This window comes from Cephus cinctus, unplaced genomic scaffold (genome assembly GCF_000341935.2).
Source record: "Cephus cinctus unplaced genomic scaffold, Ccin1 Ccin1_scaffold1042, whole genome shotgun sequence".
NCBI classification, from domain to species: Eukaryota; Metazoa; Arthropoda; class Insecta; order Hymenoptera; family Cephidae; genus Cephus; species Cephus cinctus.
Window position 1 is genome coordinate 216662 of NW_014333573.1, and position 18129 is coordinate 234790.

Genomic DNA, 18129 nt, shown 5'->3' on the forward strand with positions numbered 1-18129 from the left:
CCATGTGCGTCGGCCGCGATTCTCGACTTCCACCTCCCGCTGGTCGCAATGCGACTGAGCATCGCATTTCTAATTCAGGAAGTCATTCTTCCTCCATGGTCGGCCGAATACACGATCTGAATTTATAGCATAAATTAAGTAGCAGCGCGTAGTGCGTCTGTGCTAACTCGACTTCACCTGTACTTTAGTTTACTGAAAGCATCTAACGTGATCAGTACGTGTATTAATCCTGTTCGCCGTTGCGATGCTCGAATCGATCGCCATCAACGCAATTTTTTAAGTGGTATACCGATCGATTCAAGAATTTTAATAATCGTAGATCGTCCAATTGAAAATTAAAAATATAAAAAATTTATACGCGAGATAGCACTATGCTTGCGATAGTTTATAAAGTATCGTTATAATTTCATTAATTTTTATTATTAATTTTTCTAATTCGTAATCAGCGCAACGCTATTTGATTATTTATTGAAATTATATGTTATTCGGCATGAATTTCTTTTTTTTCTTTTTTTTTTTACTTGTGTCCGTCGCACGTTATCGTAATCCCGTGACGTCTCTTCGGCGATAAAAAAATTCATCGATTGATACTCATTAATAACGATTGTGCTTAGACGCGTGCACCATCATATTCAGAGGAATGTATAAAGCGCAACGATATTTAGTCAATCTAACTGCGTACGATCATAGAAATGCGCCGTATAGTAGCACGGGAATTGCGTTTATATAATGTTTGTCGCTGAGGAAGAATTGATAAGACCAAGTGGATTCGTTAAGACATCGAAGGCAAACGGTTCGCAGTGAGGCGTACGCTGCCTTGGCTTCTTGTTAACAAACTGTTAAACAGCAGTTCCTTATACAATCCTGATTTTATATATTGCATTTCGAAGCGCAAGAGACGTATCGTATCGCGTGATAATATCCTCTGCTAGCTAATCCGTGCAACAGAGAAAGACCGGTGAAAGAAGTCGGTTCAGTACATTGCGATATCCATTTTTTTTTTCACTTAAGAAACACGATTTGTTCATTATCGACTTAAGAAACATCATCGTACACATTTGATGGAGAAAGTTAATTACATCTGACGCCTTGACTTCGTGTTCTAAGTTAAGAAAAGAATTATTAATGTAAACGTAATCACGACGTTCCGTCTGTTCCTTGTCTCCATAACAGATTAACATGGTGGCGAAGTATAGATGGCAAGGAGAAAGAGGAATAAAAAAATTGTCCAAACTCTGAAAATCAGTCAGCCAGATGACAGCAAGGCTCATATGCCTTATCGCACATTGATTTAGAGCTGTTTTTCTTGTTATCTTTAAGTTGCTCTGAGTTGAATATTTCTCATTGGATACTGCTGTTCCAGAAAATGAGACCTAACTCATTCTCCTTTTCTTTAATTGTCACGGGATAGCGTGTTGGAGTGCGTCACGACGTATCGAGATCATCGCCGGTTAAATCACATACCAATAGTATTTATACTGAGTATGAATTCAAATTGGAAAACAATCGCGTTATCTATTCAGAGTTTTGTCGGACGTCTATCTTGTAGTTTCTAAATTTTTCTTTGTCTTCCGTTATCGTGGTTATCCGCGACTGTGACTTCTCCAGTGATAGACGCTCCCGAAAAGAGCTCCGGCGAACTGTAATGACAGTGTGGTGGTACTTAGGCAACCTCGAGAACAAAGGAAGTGCCAAAAGAAACAAAGGAGGATGCCAGCCACGTTAACGTATCCCATATACGCCGGCATTGAGCAACCGCCTCCTAGACGAAGAGCCAACACCTGGAATGCACGAAGAAGATCATCTGCGATTCAGGAACACGCAGCTGCTCGTCTAGGACGTCTCTCTTTGGTAGAGTCTCCGGTAAGAATCACCGTCTGGAAACAGCAATCCATTATTGTTATTATTATTATTAGTTTGTCTCTTGGCAGTCTGAAGATAACGTAGAACGAAAAAGAGACCCTGATCACTTCGATGATTATTATTGATCTATTAATCTGGATCACTGGGTGCTCATTATCTCAATAACTGAAGTAAATGCTATTCCAGGAATTCTGATTGTGGATGAGGTTACTTATGTAAAGGACAGTAATAGGCGTGGCGTGTGAATGCATGTATCAGGCTTCTTAATCCTCCTGTTGTTTGAAATCTCATGCTTTTGCCACTGGATCACATTGGAATCGAACTCTTCGATTCGTTCATATAAGATATAATCATGATTCTATTAATATGATTGTCATTGATATCAATGATTAGAAACTGGTATTTATTTAATCCATCGCGAATATCCTTGATATTTGACTGTAAGAGAAGGACATCTTTTTTGAGATGAACAAACCACTACTCACTCTCAGGGCCATGCTACTGACCTACAGATCTACCGTTTACTCAAAAACAACAGTACCAATATAATGGCTGAAACGTCCCAAGAATGACACACAAATATAAAATACGACATGGGTATGATAAACAGCTGAAGGAACGCGAAGCGCATGAGAATTTCTTTAGAAAGAGAAATTTATGTTAGTCCGCATATAGCGGCAGCCATTGTCACTCAATAGGCAAGGCCATTCGAAAATTCGTAATCACGTGCTCCGATTTTACTTAACGGAAATGGCCAATTTTTTCAATTTACAATTAAAGAAAATATATTAAACCATATCCCGTAATCGTACCGTATAAATTGAGCTTAAGGCACAGTCAAAGATCCTTCCAGAATATACGAAAAAGTATTCATTTGTACGAGGTAGTGCGAAAGGTGGCGGCCATATTTCTATTTTAGTGTGTCACATCCGTCCCGCTCGTGTTACTAGACACGGAGTGGGGTTAAGACGGAACAGGCTTCTTGATGGCAGATAATATAGTGTAATTCGCGATTATTCCGAAAAACTGTGTTGTCGACTGTTGGCCCACGCTCTACAGCACCTAACGTTAATGGCAGAGGAACATGAATACGGATACAGTCCCACGCCCGGTGTCGACGGAGATCCCGTACGTAGCACATTTGACAGTTTGACAAGTACAGGTTGGGTTTCCAACAGCAAGTGCCAAGGGCTCGATTTTTTTCATCATGTCCACGCACAGCATTTTACTCGTACCGCCTTCTACTGTACTGATAATTTATTATCGTTTCGTGTACACTACTATCTCATAGTTGTATCTCAATAATGTCTATTTCTAATTAGCTTTCGTTGCCAATGACTTTTGACTAAACTGTTCACTCATATCCACTGTATATTCTCGTATCTCATATTTCTGTCTTGCCAGAAATATAATTACTGCTGCCGTTACTTATCGATTACGATGCATTGCTATCAGTTAATGATATTTCTTTTGTTTTTACGTTTCTTCGGCATTTTATTTTACATGTTTTTTCACAAGTTCTGTATATATCTATATATACTTCATTATACCTCATGGCTTCATGGTGTGTTGGCAGAGCAACAGTGTGATCATTTTAAATGATTTTATCGTTTTTTAACTCGTGACTATGTAACGATTGAAATTTATTATTTCTTCTGAATGTTCATCGTTCTCTTGCATTTTTTCGTTAAATTTTCTTATCGCTCGTTAAATTTCATACTTCTGTTGCCATAACCCCCATAACTATGGTGCTATTGCGTCACAGTGTATTCTTGATAACACCCGTTCAAATAGATGTTATTATGAACCAAAAAAATGCACTAACCAAGACACATTGTGAGATCATGTATCAATTTACTTCGAAATTGTCGATGTTGAATTTTGAAATGGGAATTTTGATTCTTTGAACATGCTCTAATAAAATTATATGTATTTTAGAGAGATGAGGCAACAAACAGGCTGAGGTTAAAAGTCATAGCAGGACACCAGCTTGCCAAGAAGGATATTTTTGGAGCAAGCGATCCGTACGTACGAGTCGACTTGAACACCATAAATGGCGACGAAACGGTGGATTCGGCCCTTACGAAAACTAAAAAGAAGACACTCAATCCTGTGTGGGAGGAGGAATTTATTTTTCGAGTAAGTTTCCCGAACGATTGTAAAATACATATTTTCCAATTAATTAACAATAACTCACGCAGGTGAAGCCAGCCGAGCATAAACTGGTGCTACAAGTGTTTGATGAAAACCGATTGACACGGGATGATTTTCTTGGAATGGTGGAGCTGACTTTAATAAATTTACCGAAAGAACAAGAAGGACGGGACATTCCTGCTAAACAGTATATTCTACGACCGCGTAGGTAAGTTCCTACGAGGCTCCAGGCTTTTTTTCTCACACTGTTGTTTACTCTTGAATAGCGCAATACTCGAGATTCGCTTCTGCTCTGCTAGAACCTCAAACATTCGAAATTTCTTGTGCATGCACAGGTGATAGTCACTTTTTTTTTTTTAATAATTTAAAGTACAAATTTCGAGTACAAATGCATGGCACATTAATCATCTCTCGAGTAATCCTAATCGCTATTATTTACTTTTATACTTGATTTGCACACTGCATAATTAATAACGTGCGAGGACATGGCTTAGTAATCATTCCAGTCAGCGATCCAGAGTCAAAGGCACCTTGGAGGTCTACCATGCATACATATCGGATTCCCCAGGGATAGACACGGGAGAGGGTGAGAATGCTCCAGATTCTGGCGGTTGGGAATTGTTGGAACAACCAACCCCAACATCAAACAACAGTCCCGTCGAGCAACCCGCAGAGGTATAAAAAATAATTTCTTTTCTACATGAATGTAAGAAAAGTACTGATGATTATTTTTTAATATTTTTTTTATTCCCGTACAGGCTGTTTTGGTAAACGGTCCTTTACCGCCAGGTTGGGAAGAGAGGCAGGATGCAAATGGCCGAACGTATTACGTCAATCACGTAGCTCGGTTCACGCAATGGGAAAGACCAACAGTCACGTGAGTAATATTATTTGTTGATCTATCAACATAACCGTGAAACAGCAGAGAAATCCCTCGGGTGCGTTAAATAATAAATATATTTTTTTTTAATCAAGGAATGTGGCGAGGGTGGATGGTGTTACACATGAGCAACGAAATTTGGATACAGCTGCTACTGAATTCCAGAGACGATTTCACATTAGCGTAGATGACGCAGAAAGTAGACACAGTAGAACATCCGCTATTAGTCAGGTATGTTATCTTCGTATTCCTTCATGTTCTCTTTGTGAATCTTTGTCGATATTAACAAGCAAAAATTGGTAGAAGGACAGGTTGAACAACTAGTTGTTTTTTTAATACTATATGCTATACATAAAATTTGGATAAACCGGTACATGACATTATGACGATCTAGTGGGAGCTGAATTAACTTAGCATGCAATTGCAGCATTCTAAAATTACATCCTGCATGCGTGGTCCATATAACATATCACTGCCTAATCTAGTGTCACTAACCTATTCTATATCTAAAATTAGTGTCATGTATCGACTGATGTGACTACTTTGAAAAAATTATAGTTCCCTAGTCTAAAGAAGGGAATACAAATTTATTCTAACTCAATTGATTAATCTTGGCTCTAAATTTCAATATTTAATTGAGCCAGAGTGGCAATTAAATTGTGGTAACCAAGCAGCATGCAGTATGTAGAAAAATTGTGCATGTGTGTATAAGGATGGTGAAGTCCCTCGTGAGGAGGATGAAGATTCTGAAGAGACGAGGCATGATAATGAGGGTGGTGAAGGTGAAGGTGAAAGTGGGGTTGGGTTTCATGGGGATGCATCTTCTGATTCCGGACGCTCTGTCGATCAGCATGGCTACCTGGCTGAATGTGATGACCAGGTATTATCCATTAATTAAATCACTACCTACTTTGCTTTTCCATCTCCATGAGCTTTCTTACAAAAATCATGCATCCCTTGTTGGACTTATAAGAGATTGAATCCTGTAAAGCATGCGGCAGTTGATTAACTTTTTGTAGAAAAATTTCCTGTGCTGTGCTTTAGCCATTCTGCTAAATGATATATAATTGAGTGAATGCGAATCAAGAACCTTGTCAAACTTATTTCTATAGAGTGACGACAACGTAGACAGTCCTGCAGGTTCCAGGAGATCATCGGAGCAGGTATATATTTTATATTTTATGTGTAGAATCAATACCCCATTTAATTTCATAATGATATGCTACTTTCTTTGTTCTAGATTGAAAGCCCTAAGGTACCCACTGTGCCAGCACCCAATGGAGATGGTTTACCACCAGGGTGGAGTATGCAGCTAGCTCCAAATGGCCGAATGTTCTTCATCGATCACAACGAACGTGCCACCACTTGGGTAGATCCTCGAACAGGCAGGGCTAGTCCTATGCCTAGTCATAATGCACCGTCAGCTACCCCTAGGAGTGATCTTGATCAGCTGGGACCACTTCCTGAGGGTTGGGAAGAACGTGTCCATACGGACGGCCGTATATTCTTCATAGATCACAGTAATTTCGATCACTTGAAAAAAATAACATCATATAAGAAATATTCAAATTAATATTTTATTATACTTTCATCCAGATACAAGAACAACACAATGGGAAGATCCTCGAATGTCCAATCCACAGATTGCTGGTCCGGTTAGTATCTTATTAATTAATTTAATCATTGCTATTACAAAAGTCATGCATTTCACAATAAAATAATTTATTTTAGGCTGTACCTTACTCAAGGGACTACAAACGCAAATACGAATATCTCAAATCTCAATTAAGGAAGCCTGTGAGTAAATCAAATAATTATTGCATGAGATTTTAACTTGTCTTTTTATTTCAAATTGATTGAATCTCTCCATATCTTGTGTACAGAGTAACGTACCAAACAAATTTGAGATTAAAGTGGGCAGAACGAACATTCTGGAGGACTCGTACCGTATAATCAGCTCAGTAAACAGGGTGGAAATTCTCAAGACAAAATTATGGGTAGAATTCGAAGGCGAAGTTGGATTAGACTACGGTGGTCTTGCAAGAGAATGGTTTTTCCTACTTTCCAAGGAAATGTTCAATCCGTACTATGGACTCTTCGAGTATTCAGCAATGGATAATTATACACTTCAAATTAATCCCTTCTCGGGCGTCTGTAACGAGGAGCATCTCAACTATTTCAAGTTTATTGGGCGTATAGCCGGAATGGCAGTTTACCACGGAAAGTTACTAGACGGTTAGTATATTCTATACAGATTCTCATCAAACTCGAAGGACTCTTTTTGCCAATTGAGATTGACTCCGTACACGAATAACGCGTCTCCAGGAAGACGTAGGATCTTCAATATTCGTCTAATACTTACAGTATGTTCCAATAGTTGATAAGAGTCATTCACTTCTTCCTCTTTCAGCCTTTTTCATAAGACCCTTCTATAAGATGATGCTGGGCAAGACAATAGACCTGAAGGACATGGAGAGCGTCGATTCAGAATATTACAATTCTCTCCTCTGGATAAAGGAAAATGACCCCAGCGAATTGGAGTTGACCTTCTGCGTAGACGAGGAGAGTTTCGGACACACCTCCCAGAGGGAGCTTAAGTTAAACGGTGCGAACATTCCTTTAACGGACGAGAATAAAGATGAGTACATAAGCCTTGTGATACAATGGAGGTTTGTCTCACGAGTCCAAGATCAGATGAACGCCTTCCTCGAGGGTTTCAATGCCCTCGTACCACTGACCCTGGTCAAGATCTTCGACGAGAACGAATTGGAACTTCTCATGTGTGGTATCCAGCATATAGACGTTAAAGATTGGAAGCAGAACACCCTCTATAAGGGTGACTATCACGCTAATCACATAACCGTCCAGTGGTTTTGGCGTGTTGTACTGTCATTCAGTAACGAGATGCGAGCAAGGTTGCTTCAGTTTGTTACTGGAACGTCCAGGGTGCCGATGAACGGTTTTAAGGAGTTGTACGGCAGCAATGGACCCCAGTTATTCACCATTGAGAAATGGGGTACTCCGAATAACTATCCCCGAGCTCATACATGGTGAGTCAATTAAAGTAGCTACCTACTCTCTCTTGCTGCATTACGGTTCATTTATTATTAAATCTCTAATGATATATTTCTGTAAATTCTTCTTTCTTTCAGCTTTAATCGCATCGATCTACCACCTTACGAAAGTTATCAGCAGCTGCGGGACAAGCTGATAAAGGCGATCGAGGGTTCGCAGGGATTCGCAGGGGTTGATTAGCGCGAGATACCCTTTTTCATGATGATACCTGTAATATAATGTACATACGTAGGAAGAGAGAGAATGAAGTATATATATATTCACACATATATATATACATATATATGTATATACGTCTATGTGCACGGACACACGCGACACCCGCTCACGCATTTATCCTCACAATGGCGACATTACGTTAACACGGATTACGTAACATGAACTCACGTAGTATAAACGTAAAAAATAAGGCGGCGTTATGAGGACACGTAGGATTGTGATACGTGACGTCACAAGCAACGAAGCGATCCTCGTGTATTCCATTGTGAAAATCTACGAGGATCTCACGCAAAATTCATTTGGGGAATTTTTTCTCCTATCATTGGCTTTGCTTTTTCTACGGTTTCTCCATTTTCTTTTTGTCTCTTAACGTTCTGCTGTGTCCTCCCGTTTGTCTCACTGTCGGTTTGTCCTGTTCTGTCTGTCTGCATATCTCTCCGTGTTCTTTCTCCCCTAATATGATACGAGAACGGCGCGCGCGTTACGCTTCTCCGTAGAATGAACTTCGGCCCTTCCGTCCTTTCTTCGTGTTTCTGTTTTCTCGAACGCGAGGCAAGACTTTTTGCGCGCACTAGTTGTACATAAAAAATTTATAAAAAGAATAATAATTCGCAGGATAGCGACGCCCGCATTCGGCTGTTGTAATTGTATTGCGCAGTACCCTGAGCTAGAGACGCTTTTCGCTTTCACGACGGAACGAAAGAAACGCGCGCCATTTTTAATTCGTGAGTTGTATGATGATTAGCGATGGCAGAGAGGAATACGTATTTATTGAATGAGAAGTCGCAGAATTGTGAACGGTGTAAGAAAAGAAGCGACGTAATTAGGAATCGTGGCTCGCCCTTTACTTTATATTTACTTTTTTGGCTTTGATATAATTTTTCGAAAAACTTGTTATTACTCTCGCTCTGCTGATTTTTACATAGACGAGCACGCATTGCACTGTTATGACTATTCGCTTAACTGTCCGGCCAAACCCTTATTTTTTTTCTCTTCAATGAACTTCGCCCTAGGATACAATATAGTATTTATCGTAGCCGCGTATCAAGGCTAATGAATGATTTTTCGTTATAAGACAAAGTGTCGATTGATTAATTAATCTCTCAGGGGAAGGATGGATTTATTGATAAATTACTGACGATACGTGAAAATATTTTGCGTGAAGGACGTTAACATTCCATCCTGACTTTATGTATATTTCGTTATTTTCTAATCAATGAAAAAATACGTCCCCCACGTTGACCACGTAATGTCTTAAAGATTATAGAGAGAACAAAGCGAATACATCTAATTATACGCGTAAACGCTTGTTACACTTCCGTCCTTTAACAGTTTGCGATTTGGCGACACTTTGCATATCTTCTACACATGTCTTTCTTTTATCTCTCCACTCTACTCAGGAAACTACTTCGTTTTACTCTGCTTCTTTACTCACAGTCCCATTTACCGCTTTCTCTTCTATCTTCGTACGGATTCTTCTGCAATCTAAGAAGGAAAGAGAGTACTATACCTATACTATAAGAAAAACCTTAAGATATACTTCTAGGAAAGACTTTAGAGGCCACTAGGGCACGTACTAGGTTGTATCCTTTGAGCCACCGCCGTCTCTTTTTATTCCCAATTGCAAAGGAAATAGCTAAAGACGTGTGTCTGTTGGATTTTCTAATGTTTTCTTTGGATTTTTATTCAATACGGAATGACCTGTTGGTCGAACGAAAACTTTATCGGGTTAGAATTATGGCGATATAAGTTTTATTGAAAAAATCAGGTAAACTTTTTGCTTCGACATGCGTGTAAATATCATGGAATGTAGGGAGGAACGTGGATTAAGATCAGAGGAGGTGGTGGAGGATGAAAAAGAATATTAAAGAAAAATAAAATGAAATAAAAGAATGAATAAGACAAAGGATGTATAATAATATTAAGTAGAGGGACTTTCCAGGGTCCATCGACTGCGCCTGTAAAGCTATTGATGAATTGATGTTTGAGTGTCCATAGGAATCTAAATTATTACATTATTACTATTTACTATGTTAATAATGATAATATGGTGACGTTTCGGAGCACGCATATAGTGCATTAGATATTGTAATAAATTAAGCTAAGGCTACGAGATGATGATGCTGATTTCCTTCTTATATGCAACACATATTATGTTACGCGAGAATGAAGCATACGCAAATAAAAGTATATTGGAAATTATAAGAGAATATCAGAGGAAGACATTCTTACAGCACGTAGAGATCCAATATCCAAGACTTCAGTTTGCCTGCAATCACTTTAACGTTAATATAATTTCTCATTTGCATTAACCTAGGTCACGAATGAATCATCTCATCTCATTTCCTCTTCATCTCATCTGATCCCATCTATCTCCTTTTCAGTAATATCTTATATCTGGAAAATCATAACACTAACGATCATGCTCGTTCCAGGCACTACGCTAGTCAAACGGTCAACCATTATTTCCAACGGAGTTCAAAAGAGAAAATGCAGAGTCGTTAAAAATAATTCTACGTGAATAAATTAATCGTGAATCTAGTAAAGAGGATAGAATTATTATAAAAAAAAATCGGTGACATCCAAAAAGAACTTTATTTGATTTCGTGATTTTCTAACCGGTCTCCTGTTTCGTGAACGAACTCAGAGGATTCTGGTCGCCGGCGTTAGATGGCAGTGCGGTCGGTCACATCCGCAGAATCAAAAAAGACAGCTGGGAAGTGTAACATCCACACATCGATTCGGTGGTGGTCCGTTGGTCGCGTCGCGCGAAGAATATATCCTGTGTGACGTGCGATTTTTTTGCCCCCTCCCAAAGGTGAGAAAAGCGTCGGGGAGACTCGAGAGATACATCGTGGTGTCTCGAACGCGCGTCTGTAATTCCTTTTTCGTTTGATCCCTTAATAGACCCTACCCCGTAAACCGACACAGTCACGTCTTTCTCGTAGTAAACGACGAGAGAAAAGAAGAAAGAAAATCCTCGCTGGAATTGTGATCCTGTCCTGTGTCTCTTTCGTGTGAAGCAAGAAAGCTGTTTTCGCTTCGAAGAAAGTGACTGCCCAAATAAGGAAAGGAAGGACTTCAAAACGGGTGAAGATTCGGTTGGACTTGCGAGGGTGATTTTCTGTTATGCTGCCCTTCTCGTCAGCCCTTCTTGGTCTTCTACAATCCTCCTGGTTATCGTCCCGTAATACTGGAAACGAAAGGATCCCGCTGCACGATAATTATCAGCTGCATCTATTCGTATCGACTGCATCGGTAAGTGTCATTTTTCGATTTACATTGTCTTTTTATGTAACTGGACAGCCTTTTCTCCTTATCCCTCTTTCTCTGTCTCTCCCCCTTCTCTCTCTCTCTCTCTCCCCTGCACCTACACGGGGTTCATTTACCCCGCAGTCAGATAGAAGCAAATGGCTTGCGGGTTGATGCTCCTGCCTCTCACATAGAAAGAGGACATATGTCCATTCTGTGGTTTCCATTAAATCGCACCATCGATGATCATACAGAAATGTCCTTAAATTCTATTCGAATCGTGAGGAGGAAGCATTATCGATGAACCTTAGCAGGAGTCCTCGACAGCCGTGGTTACTACCCTTACTCGAGTTTTTTTTAAAACTAATTCTCTTGACGCTATCGATCTGCCTAGTAGGATTAAACGTAAACGGGCATTTTCGGTGGAACCTAAATTATAGATTCCTATAAAAACCCAGGTCATTTCTCATAAGTCGTATTGAATTTCAGGCAAATTACTCTTATCGTGAACTTAATTCGTTCCCTGTGTTCGGTCGATTCTCCTGCTCGTTCTATAGATATTCTCCAGACCGAGGATACTTACTTTGCTCGTGAAAAATTCGTTTAAATCTCTCGTGAGTGCCTCTGCATTATTTAACATACGATCGAATTTATTCTCTCGCTGTATATCGAACTTGTGAAAAACTTTACTCCATTGCTTGTTTCTCCATTTCTATACTTTTCTACGCTATCTTGTACGGTAAGTACAAACTACAAGGTACCGATACTCTCTCTCTCTGTCTCTCTGTCTCTCTCTCTCTCTCTCTCTCTCTCTCTACGCCTCCTAAATTCGAAACTGCAACGAGAGATGGGATCAAAGTTCCACGATCATTCTCAGCTGTCAAAAGTATCTTCAACCACTTCCGGTATATCCGTATCAGGATATGCGCTACGCTGCTGATGAATAAAGGAGGTTTAAGGTTTACGCATTCCTGCGTACGCATCCTGAAGAGACCCTTCTTTACTTGAGACCATTCTACGCGGTTACTCTATCTACCCTGGGCACTCTGCTACAGGGCCATTCGGAATACATGGCAGCATTATAGAGATCCACACAAAGGACCGTTCCTCCCTTCTAAAGCCTAGCCCTTTATTTACTCAAATTAATACGACGGCATTCCTCGCGACCCGCAACCATCGCTGCCTCGCTAATCATTCCAATTAGCCCGAATCAATCCGTCATATTATGACAAAATTTGCCAGTATAACTCGGCAACGAGCACAGCCACAGGAAGATCCAATTATAATTGGTAAAGATTTTACCGCGATAACTAACCCTCCCCCCCTGCCGCCCCTCGCTATTATTCACGTTATCCCAGTACCACGTCGTCAGCCGAGAAATCGTACGAAACTGTCTAGAGCAAGGTACAAAATGAAAATCGATCGAAATATTTAGCGAATATTCAAAATCGATCCTATACACGTCCAAAATACCTTCGGTATATTTCGAGATTAATAATAACAGCTTCGAAATTTCTAGGCTACCCCTTCATTTCCAAATGGCTGACGGCATTACACGAGTACTCCGAATATACCTCCAACTTACTCTCCGATTCCGTACCGCATGAACTTCGCGTCGTACGTTTCGATCGTACCTGACTTCAGAGCGATCGATTCGTAATTAAAAACTAATATAATATTGATGACGTAATCGGTAGCTGCGAACAGTACCAATGGAGATTAATGGAGACAGGCAAGAGAGTCCATCGCGTTTCCATTGGTTCCTCGAGAACGGCGTTGCGTGTCGAATCTCTGTGACAACACGAAAGATAGAAAAGAAGAAAAAATAAATAAATTTGCTGAAAAACACGCGAGGGATGAAATATATAAATAGGAGGTATAACCGAGAGTCACAACGTTTCCTGAGAAGAAACACCGGAGTCACACTCGGGTACGAGTAGCCAACGTTATCGATCCTGCCTCCGCGCGACACGCATTTTCTTTTTCCTTCTTCCTATCTGTATCCTCCCTTTATTTCGCCCACGTTAAAACCTTCGGGAAATACGCCGAACTTCGTATTGCCTTATACGCCGTGGTCGCCTCTGCCCGAACAGCTAATCACTCGTACACGGCGAATTGGTGTTTCTGCCGTAGTGGCCAACGCTTTGTTCTCGCGCGTTCGTTAAACCTCGTCTGGCTTTTTCTTTTGGATCGGTTCACAACCAGCGACGGAACGGCGCAAATGCCGCCAACGTACCCGCGTATAGGTATCGCTGGTATTAGTCATTGTTTCGTGTAAAAGTTCGCTTAACGTTGGATACGTGGGTTTTCCAAAAATATACTTCACAGGCCCTATATATATATATACACGCGCGTGTATAAGCACGAGCCCCCATAGTGTCGACATGGCTGTGCACACTCTCAATCGTCGGCCGTCAACATCGAGAGCGATCGCAGCCCTGTGCGTCGTAATACACTTTAAAAAGCAAATTTCGTCACCGCAGAACAAACTCGGCTCGCGATAAAGTTTGCGAGTGGCTTTGGCCTTTTCTTTGCTCGTTGTGGGAGCAAAGCTATATACGTCATAGTTCAACATTTTTATTTTACTATCAGTCTCCAATAATTCGGATGTATATGGGCATCGCAAGCGTTCAATGGGATTTTCGTCATAATTTTCAATTCTCTTTGACCTACCTCGATCACTCGGAAATCTCATAGATCGCGAGAAGCGACTGTTATGGTCTAACAAATATTCTCTTAGGATTTAGATGCACGTATAGCATCTGTATCGGGGAATATTATTATTAATATCATGGCCTCTCGTGCACCTTGCTTTTCGCGAATATCCTCAATTTTACGTGTCCACGTCGAGCAGCTCGGAATACTCGGAACGCGGTTAGTCTTGCTATTGTTATCCTTTGTGAGTCAGGCTTTGGCTTAACGCTGTTCGAGCTTTGACGTATGACTTAGATGTATATTTTTTATATTATTTTTAGATTTTGATACATACAAATTTACATGTGTAATTATTGTGCCTCTATATTGGCACAATCGGCTCCTGCAATAGATCCTTCTCTTTATTTATTTCTTTTGTCTTCGCCGTGCGCTCTGCGAAGAGTTGGGTCTGCCTCGTGCTAACCGTGCCGGAGCGTGGCTGTTCGTTTTCACCGGTGTTTACGGGGAGCTCAGGAGAGAGAGAGAGAGAGAGAGAAAAAGAAAGGAGTAGAAAATAAAGATAAACGATAGAGTAAATTCTCGAGGTGTAAGCCCAGCGTCGAGGTCTTAGTCCCGGCATGTATTTCCCACTGTGTAAATTAGCTTAGGCCTTTTCAAAAGGCACGTTTAAAAAAGAGCGCGCAACTGCAATGCGGATATTCCTCTCGGTTCTCCATTGCCGGAGCGAACGCATCGATGGATTCTCTTTCCCTTTATATATATATATATTTTTTTTTTCTTTCACTTTTTTTTTCTTTTTTTCCCCTCTCTCCCTTGCCCGTCTGTCTCATTTTTGCTTAACTCTTTTTATATCTCTCTTCGCGTACCGCCCTCGTGCAGTCTCCACGATTTCTATCAGGATGTACGTACATATCAAATCTTGAGGTAGTATTTTTTCAAAAATAAAATTTCAATTTTTTTCCAAGCCACAGGTCGTTTAAAAAATACCATTCCCTATGCCTAGGTCACTCGGAATTGCCAGCTCGTAGAAATGTACCTTGCGCAAAATTTTTATGATAAAAATACAAATATAATAAAGTGGCATTCGGGTTATTTATACTAATCAAGCAACGATAACGTTATTCGCACGGATTGACGTGACGTGTATCGTATCTGATTCGGTGGTATAAAACGCATTGTATTACCACACTCCATTCTTATGGACTGGCAGCCCCCAATGAGTCTCCCACGTGCGCCGATCGATACCCGTCTTACACATGGATCATAAATACAGTCGCGCGATGTTCTTGAAATTCAGGCAAGGACCGCGACAGGAGATTAGCAGGAGTCAAAGCTACCAAGTGCCGTCCTCTTATCGGTAAGATACAGTCGAGTTCGCGAAGAAAAATATCTTTGAATTTTGTCCCTCCTTTCTTCAGAGTCCCTGAACTCACTTAAACGAGACGGGTGTCTCGTCAGCGTTAACGCCGCGGGCGACGCGTTAACGCCACGCTATTTATCGCTTCCGGATGCTGGCTGGCAGTGACGTTTACGAAGGCAGAGCCCTACTCGGCCAAGCCGACGAACCAAGCAGGCATTCAGCGGGGCTCCGAGGCTTCCCTGTAGCAGCCATCCTCGTCCTCGTCCGCGCTCCCCAATGTATTCCGCATGTACAGAAGTGCTTAGCCAGCGCCTCGCTCGCTTCCCGCAGAATAGCTTAAGCGCAGCAGGCCGACCGACGAGAATCAAGCCCATTCCGTACCGACCCGGATACACGTAAAATCGATGGAAACAGCACCGCGAGGATTTCAAATTGATAATTCAAAATGGGTACCCGGCTACCCAGGATGCCCTGCGCCGCTTCGGGTTTCTCTAGGTACACGTCGTAGCACATAGCGCGGAGAAGCGACGCTGCTGGCTCTGCTGCATATGGGAGTGGTTGACGCGAGGGAAGGGAATTCGTGGGGAGAGAGCGGGGAGTCTCCGTGCCCCTTTTCCACAGCGCCTAACACATGGTTTAGTGTGAGTCATAGGACATGCTGTGGGATCCCATGGAGCCCCGACTGTCTCTTGGCTTGTTGCATTCTCTCGCGTCATGCCCGAGCATCCACTAGACTGCGAAAGAGAGAGAGAGAGAGAGAGAGAGAGAGATCGACATAGAGCACAAGAAGGCAAAGAGGTACTCGTAAACAACTTGTATCTATCTAATACGTAGCTCGTACATGGTAACCTCTATGCTATGTACTTTTCCTACTCTCGACTGTCTGCCAGAGACGCGTGCTTGATTTATTGCACTGCCCGAGCTGTTTGGACGGGTTCATCAATGTCCGTTGCTCCACCCAGCGTTATTAATCCCTGTTTCCTATTTAATGTTACCTTTTTCAATTGGCCGCTGTTTATATGCGATCTCGAACTCTCGATCTTATTTCGTGTATATTTCTCTCCGGCTAACTTCACGCCATTCGATTTCCAATTGACTCGTTGGATTGATATCCGAGGTTCGTGTCCGTACTACTGCGAGGAATTCTTCGGCTCACTCGCTCGCTCGCTCTCTCTCTCTCTCTCTTACCGTCTGCCGGTCCTTCCGGCTTCCTGTCGTTGTCTTCCCTGTCGCCGCGACGTCGCGCGTCTTTCTCCCCTCGCCGACGTCGGCTGGGACCCTCTTGCCAAAAAGCACGAAGCAACGACCAGCCACTTCGCACAGGGACTCGCGACACTTCGCTTCCTCTCGCTCTCGCATCGTAGCAATGTTACGGCGCCTCGCCGCACGGGGCGCTGTCTTGCTACGAGACGCGTCGCCCGTAAACTGCAGGATGCAAAACGTAACTTCGGAAACGATCTGACAAAGTTCTCGCGGTAGGCGGCATTTCATTGATGCGGACGTTTCTTAAATTCATATATATATATATATAATCCCTACATAGCTGTATAGGGATGTTCTTACGAAATGGGATTAAGGGGCGACTCGTCTTTGCCGCTTGGCGATGTAAGCCTATGGGAAGATAGAGTACACAGTGCGCGCGAGAGAGAGGGAGAGAGTGCGAGGAAAGAGAGAGAGAGAGAGAGAGAGAGAGAGAGAGAGAGAGAGCACAAGAAGGCAAAGAGGTACTCGTAAACAACTTGTATCTATCTAATACGTAGCTCGTACATGGTAACCTCTATGCTATGTACTTTTCCTACTCTCGACTGTCTGCCAGAGACGCGTGATTTGTATTCCGCGTACTTCCGCTTCTCGATGCGCCGCACTTCTGGCACACAGCGTCGTCGCGACGCCCACTTCACGCCGGCGAACGCCGTGAAGATTGAGACTCGCGCCTCTCGTTTCTCGGATTCCTCCCGGAAATTGTCTTACTCTCGTCCTTCCTCGATTTTACCTCGACTGTGTAAATACCAGGGATCCGCGAGGTAGAGTAAACGCCGCTGACAGCCACGTTTCCCGGGACAGTCGGGAGAAATTAATTAATCCCCGAAAATAATGTATATACCGTTGTCTACGTGACGTCACCCTCCGTCCCTCATTTGGAAAACTCTTTTCTTTTTTTTTAATCTCGATGAGAAATCGCTCCCCGATCAAAGGTAGAAAGTGCCAGAGTCTTCCTGAAGGAAAGCCAGCAACTTCCTCACACCCTCGAATCGGTTATTATTGTCATTTTCTTTACCCCCCCACCCCACCCCCACCCCGTACTCTGCCCACTTGAATTTATTTTTTGCGCCCTTTCCACAGCCCATTGTGAAAGCTCCCTTAATATTCGTTGAGCCCATTAATCTGACTTGAATCCCTCAGACGGCAGTACCTACGTTCAGAAAATGTCTGATCGGGTTCACCATGAAGAGATTAGCGGTTATCATCCCTCGTGTACCTTACCGTCGTAGGCCTATGGGGGATGCGTGTGCTGCGGATCGATGTGTATCATGGCATTTTGTAACGAGAGAGCGTGGTCAGAAATTGGATTAAAAAAGTAGAGAAAAAGAGAGAGAAAAAAAAATTGTGGGCAAAGTTGTAGGAAAAAGGGCTGAGGAGATAGAGGGGGGGGGGGGGAAAAAAAAAAAGG

General features: G+C 42.0%; 2 protein-coding genes across 9 annotated transcripts in view; both read left to right on the top strand.

Moving 5' to 3' along the window:
* The first annotated feature begins 193 nt into the window (after positions 1 to 193).
* LOC107271785 (E3 ubiquitin-protein ligase Nedd-4) lies at positions 194 to 10401 on the top strand. Of its 7 annotated transcripts, none has more exons than XM_015748195.2 (15): positions 194 to 283; positions 1609 to 1863; positions 3802 to 4002; positions 4065 to 4225; positions 4512 to 4692; positions 4776 to 4894; positions 4993 to 5128; positions 5610 to 5777; positions 6010 to 6060; positions 6138 to 6417; positions 6494 to 6552; positions 6629 to 6694; positions 6781 to 7132; positions 7308 to 7947; positions 8050 to 10401. In XM_015748195.2, the coding sequence occupies exons 2-15, from the start codon at positions 1711 to 1713 to the stop codon at positions 8150 to 8152; spliced, it is 2670 nt and encodes an 889-aa protein (XP_015603681.1). In that variant the 5' UTR covers positions 194 to 283; positions 1609 to 1710; the 3' UTR covers positions 8153 to 10401. The 7 variants fall into 7 exon arrangements, with proteins under 7 accessions (XP_015603681.1, XP_024944782.1, XP_015603680.1 ...); XM_025089014.1 differs by having other exon boundaries at positions 197 to 283; positions 1668 to 1863; XM_015748194.2 differs by lacking the exon at positions 194 to 283 and adding an exon at positions 502 to 967.
* A 100-nt stretch (positions 10402 to 10501) lies between these two features.
* LOC107271803 (semaphorin-1A) overlaps positions 10502 to 18129 on the top strand; it is a 37235-nt gene continuing 29607 nt past the window's right edge. For both annotated transcript variants that reach the window (XM_015748225.2, XM_015748226.2), the window contains exon 1: positions 10502 to 11449. The gene's annotated coding sequence lies outside the window, so the exon portion shown is untranslated. The remainder of the gene's footprint in view (positions 11450 to 18129) is intronic.

Coding starts and splice junctions, on each gene's coding strand:
- LOC107271785 (XM_015748195.2), top strand. CDS start 1,711: ATGCCAGCCACGTTAACGTATCCCATATACGCCGGCATTGAGCAACCG. Junction 6,061..6,137: donor CCAGGAGATCATCGGAGCAG/GTATATATTTTA, acceptor TCTTTGTTCTAG/ATTGAAAGCCCTAAGGTACC. Junction 6,695..6,780: donor AATCTCAATTAAGGAAGCCT/GTGAGTAAATCA, acceptor TCTTGTGTACAG/AGTAACGTACCAAACAAATT.